Below are 7,739 nucleotides of genomic sequence, written 5' to 3'. Positions count from 1 at the left end.
AGTATGTAGCTGATCCCTTCTCCTTTGTGAAAATAGGTGCAACGAGCATCCGAGCTTGGCCGCGTGCCAGGAAACAGCACAGTTGGCAGAGCAGAGGTCATCTCTCAACCTACCTCAATTTCTTCTCTCCCCCCGCCTCCCCTCTCTCTGGCTACCTTTCTCACCTCCTCTTCCAGACTGAAAGTACTCACCTCCCTCAGTCACCTCTTTGGTCTCTTCAGCATTTTTAAACGGTGCTTTACTTCAGGATCTCTGCTGTGCACATTCTCTTCACAGCACACACACGCGCACAAGCCTTGTACATTAGGATTACTCCCTCTGGTGTGGGTTCATTGTCGATGCTCCGTGCAGCCCTCCTCCTGCCCCGCCGTCCTCGGCCCCATCTCTACTTGATTTATCGCCCTAAAATACCACTGCACTAATTAGTCAAGTAATTAATTAATAGGCATTTGCATTTGTGCATATGCAATTAGGGGACTGGAGAGAGGAGAGTGCAGATGGGGTCCGGGAGTCTGATGGGGGTGGGAGGGTCCGTGTGTATGTGTGTATATGTGTGTGTGCATGTGAGCTGTATGTCATATTTGTGCCAGCAGAAGTTTGCACTTCTTCCAGAAAGACAAGTGAAGTGCAGGTCATCACCTCACACGTCTGACAGTAAAAAAAGGGAAGAAGGAAGGGGTGAGGGAATGACAACGGTATAGGGAGGTGTGGCTTGATGACTTTGAAAGGCTCTTATGTGTCATTTGAACATGGAGGAAACGAGTGATGGAGAATTTGAGATCTTAAAGGGAGAGGGCTTTAATTTAGAATCTGACTGCATGCGTTTAGCCTGTAAAAGCACAGCAGGTGGTCCTTACTTAAGGCTAATCCACATACAAACCGGATGCAAAGTCATTCTAAAACATCATAATTCCAAACAAGCTCTTCTCTGGCATTTCAATTTCAGATCAAACTCTCCTTGATTGGAGCCGCCTTGAGCCCAGTGCTGGCTAAAGCCACGCCGTTGACATTTAGCATTTATTTTGGCAAGGTGACCTGAAGGTTGTTTTGGACTTGTTGGGAAGCACCAGGCTCTCATCACCACAGCGCTCGCATCTCTCCCCCCCTCCACCGTCCAGCTGAGGTAGGATAGGGCACCAATTTGGCTAGCAGTGAAGCTCAGTGTCCCTCAACACAAATACACATGCTGACACAATCACACCACTGTGGTTCAAGGTACTGCCAGTTTATCATTCCCTCTTTCCCATAAGGGATAAGAGACACATTAATGAATGTGCAACATCACGGCTCCCTAACCACAGCTGCCACACTAGCGTTAACCCCAGGGATGACCCCGCAACCTCCCAAACACTGCCATAGTTGTGGCTTTGCAGGCAATGTAGGGGTGATCCAGACCCAAGGACATGATCAGCTTCTATCAGCTATTTCTCAGCCTCCAGGTCCCTGTTCCCTCAGCCCGATGGGTGTCTTTGTGCCAAGTTGGACTTGGTGGTCATCAGGCTCATTTCTCCCACATTAACTCCACTAATGCCTCCTAAATAGAGAGATCTCTGAGCTGGGGTGGACACAATGCAGCAAATCAGACATATTGGAGGGATCGGGGCGCTGGTGGCAAGGAATTCTTGCATCTCTGCCACTGATGTGCCAACATGCCTCCTAAATATTGAGGATCTCTGCCAGATTCAACCAGCATGTCATCTACTGCTACACCCCCCTTCCTCCTCATTTTTCAAACATCCCTAGTGGGTCTGCACACCTGGGTCTCAGACTCTCTCTCACCCATCCTCTCACTGTATCTCTGTATCTCTTTCCCTCTCTCTGTGACACTTGCCCCTGTGGACATCCCCACCCACCCACCCGCCCTCCATGCTTAGCATTGCATGCTGAAAACATGACCAGCAGCTCTGGCAAACCTCACACATTCAGACACATGCATGCAGCTAAAGCCTATGTAATGGTATATGTTTTAATCTAATTCATTTGAAGCTCCGGCAAGTGGGTCATCTGCAGCCAGTGTTGGGCCCAGAAGAGTCAGAACAAATCACAGTTGGTTTTGGTTGTCGTTCCTCTGAATACATTGAAGCATAATTTGATCCAATTAGGTAAATAAATAAACAATATGCCGTCTGTTCCACGGTCTTAATGCACTTATAATGCATCCTCATCTCCCTCCCCCACTCAGCTTCTGAACCGGAGCTGTGGTGGAGGGTAAACCCCACAAATAAACACGGTTTGCCCACCTTTCATTTGATGAGAGTTAATTGATATGATTTTATAATAGGCTTTGAGGATAGACTTTGAGAGAAGATAATTGATTAATTGCTTGCTCAGATATTTTAAGTAGCTCTTGTTTGACTGCTGGTTATAGTTTACCCACTGTATTGCCACTTATTCCACATTTTTATAAGAGTATATCCTTCATGGGTGATGCTGAAGTGTGATGACTACCATAATATATGGAATTAGCATCAGTGGGTTTTCTGATATGACTTCACATACTTAATTGTCTTTAGCCCTTTTAATATCACCTTTTTCGTGGTAAGTGCGGGGATATTTGTGCAGCTCTCCGTTATATTGTATTAAACGCCGAGTCGTGAGTTTGGCAGGGGATTACCAAATTTCACAGGTTTGAATTTAAAAAAAAGTAGCTTACATGTCTTGAAACAGCAGCACAGGTCAACAATGATGAGTTTTGTTGTTCCACCATTTTATTTTCTCCCTCTCTCTTCTGTTTTTCCTCCTTTTTTTTCTGGCTGTGTGAGCGCTAGCGCGGTGACAGATGGCGAAGCCCTCCTCCTCCTCCTCCACCACCACCATCACATCTACCTCCTCCTGCTTCTCTCTCTCTCTCTCTCTCTCTTTCTCTCTGTGTGTCTCTCTTTCCCCCGGGAGGGCAAATCTCTCCGAATGCGGGCGCATGTCAATCACCGGGCTCTCATGTGATGGCTCTTGCCGGTGACGTGCCAGCCATATGGGCGCTGGCATCACAGCCATAGCTGGTATGTAACCCCGTCCCCGGTAGCTCACGATTGCCACACGCACACACACACACACATACACACACATGCATACATGCTCACTTACTCACTCAGTCACTCACACGTATACACAAAGACACAGCCAAGACGCACGTTCGTTCACAAGCTCCACTTATTCGGGCGCGCGTGCTGGGAGAGCGGCACCGCTTAACGTCAGCACCAGTGAAGAAAGACGCGCGCTTCCTGCACCTATACTCTGATACAGAGCGGTGGTTCGCTCGCTCGTGTGGTCCCTGAAGATGGTCTGAAAGTAAAGAGCGTTTTTTTTTTCTCCTCCCATCCCCTGCGAAGAGCTCGAGCCGAGGTAAGTTGGAACAAAAAAATACAGGCTTAGAAAAAAAAAACTATCAGTGTTGCTGAAGTGTCCGTGCAAAATGTAGGAGAAATTTAATCTATAAATTAAATGCGTTTTAATTCCAGGTGTTTGGATATATTGTCAGAATTAACTTTTAATAAATGTTAGAGGTGAATTAAACACATTTATTGCACATACATTTTATTGTAAAGGTCTATTCTACAGATAAAAATGTAAATGTATAGTCGCCTCCAGTGTCAGTGACTTTGCTCTGGTATGTTGGGATCGATCCACTAGATTAAAAGCACAATGCCGGTGATGGCACGCTTTGAAACCCAATCTAATAAAAAAAAAATGTCACGCATTAACGTGCAATTTTCGTGTTTGCCTTTTTGTTGGATACCAATGCGGGCGCATTTGCACAAAATAGCTCCTCACTCTCTCACCTGCTCGGCTTGCCCTTCAACTTCAAACATCCCAAACTAGCTGGATTATCATAAATCAGACAGCCTAACGCGCTCAAGTCAAAAAGCCAAGCGTCTCCTGATCCCGATTTCACTGCTTTATGATCATTTACAGGAGCGGTTCCGAGGACTGGAGCAGCCCCGATCACAGCGCACGGGCTGTAAATAGATCACATCGGACACTAATTTGATTTAGAGATTCCTGCGTCTGGACCTTGAATCTGACAAACAAAAGACAATGAGTGTGAGACATTTCCGTGGAAGATTTGTTTTTATAAATCGGCTCCGGTACCTTGATGGAGGACGTCCTCGAACTTAATGGGAGATTTATTGATGATTTTGTCGATGATTTGCACGTTCAGTCTCGGAGCAAATGAAAGGGTGGGACAACGCCATTGACTGTGACAGGCAGTCTGCGGCATGATTTATCTCTGTTTGTCCAGTTTTATCTTCAACAATCTATCTCGCCAAAACATGGTTTGAACCATAAACAGAGCCTTTTTCAGTGGAGGGGCAGGAGGCTTTGCAAGAGAGGCCATTTCACGACTTGATTTTTTTATATTTAACGAGGGCTAAAACGATACAAGCGATTTCCATCTGTAAAGGTTATCGCTGACTAAAAAGTGCTTTGAAATCGTGCACTCGTGCATACTGAATTATGTGTGAAATCTATTTCATGTAAGCTGCACGGTCTGTTAATTAAACGATGTTGTGTTTTTGCTTCTAATTGAGCAAACCTCCTGAGCCTGAGATTTAAAAACTAGATTTTGCCCCTGGCACACCCCCCGAGATAATTAACCAACCACCACAGCCTACCTTACCATGAGCTGCAAGTCTATCTGCTGCTGCACTATAATAATAGCTCGGAAGTGGAACGTGTCAGGGAGGAAGCCAGTGGAGCCTTATTGAATCTGTCAAAGATCATCGTGTTTCTGGGTGTTTCTTTTTCTGTGATGGGACTGCATTTGCTAATCAAGTGGTAGGCTGATCGTTTTCGTTTCGTTTTTCAGACGTTACAGTCAGCAAGTGTCATTAATGATTAATTGTTAACGGTTAATAATAAGGTATTATAATGATAGTGACAGTATTTTGTGTACTTTTACTATGATTAGTATTATTTTCATTGATCTGATATGTTTTAAAAACGGATTTTTTGTGTTCCGTTTCCCTTTTTCTCATATATATATAAATGTATATATGATCAGACAAAATCAATTACATAAAATCGTCTTTGCCTTGCTTGCCATGAGCAGAGGTGCTGGAATGCAGCCAGGAGTGTATATGGGCGTCAGGAGGAGTGAAAGTGGGGGCCCCCATGGGACCTGTAATGTGGCCCCTGCCGCTGGGACCCGCTGCGATAGGACGCGTCAGGGCATACGACTGACAGCAGGGAATTAAATGGGGATCCGTCTGGCTGTAGCCCAGCCTAAGGATTTGAGGGTTTTCTTTCACTTTTACTCTTTCCCCAAATTTACGCATTTGTCATTTTTTCTGGGACAACAACAATTTAGCAATAACCTTAAATATAATACATCCTCGGGAGTTTATATAATCCTAAAATAAGCCAAATATCTGAATTTTTTATTGTGAAGTGCGATAAAGGAAGTTTTTTTTGTTTGTTTGATTTAGGGTTTTTGTGGAACCATTGTATCTGAAATTTCTTCGCTGTCACGCAATCTGCAGCGCCCACACAAAATGTCTTGTGATTCCGAGGCCTAATTTTCGATATATTCCTTCCCCTCTAGATCCACAATGTTAACGAGGCTTTTCAGTGATCCTTCGCTGCTTCCCGACGTACAAAAATATTCCGACTGGGCCGAAGACAGCGACAGCGACAAGATCAAAGAGGAGGATCAGGACACCCAGGACGGCATGGAGGTCTCTGGTCTAAGAGGAGGCAGTCGGACTCACTCAGAACACGATGGGGAAGACGACGAGGACGACGAAGTGGAAGAAGAGGACGACGGAGAGGACACGGAGGGAGACAGGCCCAAGAAACGGGGCCCCAAAAAACGCAAAATGACCCAAGCCAGGGTCGAGCGCTCCAAGATGCGGCGGATGAAAGCAAATACTAGAGAACGCAATCGCATGCATGACCTGAACTCTGCTCTGGACAATCTGCGTAAAGTGGTGCCCTGCTACTCCAAAACACAAAAACTGTCCAAAATTGAGACGTTACGATTGGCCAAAAACTATATCTGGGCCCTGTCTGAGATATTACGCTCTGGGAAAAGGCCTGAACTTGTGTCCTACGTCCAGACGCTGTGCAAGGGTCTCTCCCAGCCTACAACCAACCTGGTGGCTGGATGCCTCCAGCTGAACTCCCGCAACTTCCTCACTGAGCAACAGTGCCAGGAGGGGGGCAGGTATGGGTCAGGCTCCTTCTCCATGCATTCCTACCCTTACCAGTGCGCGCGTCTGTCTAGCCCCCACTGCCAACCGGGCTCGAACTCGCACCCGCTGAGGACACACGGCTATTGCTCAACTTACGACTCACTGTATGGCGGGAGCGGATCCCCGGAGTATAACAGTCCCGAATATGAGGGGCCTCTCAGTCCGCCTCTGTGCATCAATGGCAACTTTTCCCTGAAGCATCAAGGCTCTGCGTCCCCCGACAACGAGAAGGGGTACCACTATTCTATGCATTACTCCGGTCTGCCCGGCTCCAGACCCGCTGGGGCCCACAACCTGGTGTTTGGCTCCTCGGGGACCCGGAGCGGTATTCATACTGAAAACGTCCTGCCTTACCACGACATGCACATACACCACGAACGGGCCCCCGTCTATGATGAACTGAACGCGTTTTTTCACAATTAGACGACAAGCCTATCGTGCGTCCCCTTGCAATCAACAATCTATCCACGGCACACTTTTTGACAAGCTTACCCGCCAGGATTTAGGCATTCTGGGGGAAATCCTCCACTTGTTGTCATTAGTGTTGTTCTTTTAATTTGTTCTGTCTTAAAACATGTTTTTGCTATAGTCAGAGATGTAGTGGAAGGTAGTATACCTAACCTGCAAAGTGTTATTTTGCGCAATGTTTCTATCTCTAAGCGGAAATTTGACAAACAAATCAAGACTAATGAGGAAAATGGAATTTTACATTGTTCATAATTTTAATCTGTGGTTTGTCTTTGTATTGGTGGTTGTCTGTATTTTCATGGCTGGGAGTCAAAGTTTACGCACTAATTTATTCACCACTACATCACTGGCTACAGCTCTACCCTGATATTTGCGATGGTTTTCTAATAAAATACATGAATAACCGAGCAAAACGACATCACATTTGGAAAGATGTGTTTGATTGTTTGTTTGGGTTTTTTTGAGAAATAATTAAATCCAGACGAAAACAGAGGGAAAAATCCTGAGAACTGTACTTGTTGGGTTGCTTTAGAAGAATCTGTTCTACAGCAAATCAATCGTTTCTGCGTCTATGCAAAATCTAACGAGGCCACAGAGCGAGGCAAGTAGGCCCAGAAGGACACTGTATGTTCATCAGCACTGTTGCTGCACACACACACACACACACACACACACACACACACACACACACACACACACACACACACACACACACAGGAATAAACACGAATCTGAAAATGGGCTGGCCACAATGTTCAACTTTAAAATAAAAAACATAAATAAACAAAAAAATAAAAATAAATAAATAAATAAATAAATGACATTGGAATCGGACTTTTTCTTATTTAATTTTCTACTTCTATTCATACATATTACCGTTGCTCTTCTAAGTGAGCCATTGCACTGTATTTTATTTTCAAATCAAATTTTTGGTTCCATATTTTCTATTTGCAATCTGCTATGCTAAACACTTCACTATTATCATTATTATTATTATTATTATTATTATTATTATTATTATTATTATTATTATTATTATTATTATTATTGCACGTATTTATTGTATTGTTTTCTAATTAA

General features: G+C 44.7%; 1 protein-coding gene across 1 annotated transcript; it reads left to right on the top strand.

Moving 5' to 3' along the window:
• The first annotated feature begins 4,158 nt into the window (after positions 1-4,158).
• On the top strand, positions 4,159-6,614 carry LOC146634056 (neurogenic differentiation factor 2-like). Its single transcript, XM_085352737.1, has 2 exons — positions 4,159-4,178; positions 5,543-6,614. Exons 1-2 carry the CDS (start codon positions 4,171-4,173, stop codon positions 6,612-6,614), a joined length of 1,080 nt encoding a protein of 359 aa, XP_085208863.1. The 5' UTR covers positions 4,159-4,170.
• Positions 6,615-7,739: the final 1,125 nt, after the last annotated feature.

Source organism: Diplotaxodon limnothrissa, linkage group LG4 (assembly GCF_057381915.1).
Source record: "Diplotaxodon limnothrissa isolate DT_005_m linkage group LG4, D_limnothrissa_male_GT1.1, whole genome shotgun sequence".
In the NCBI taxonomy this organism is placed as follows: Eukaryota; Metazoa; Chordata; class Actinopteri; order Cichliformes; family Cichlidae; genus Diplotaxodon; species Diplotaxodon limnothrissa.
This window is presented reverse-complemented; position numbering and strand designations above follow the sequence as displayed.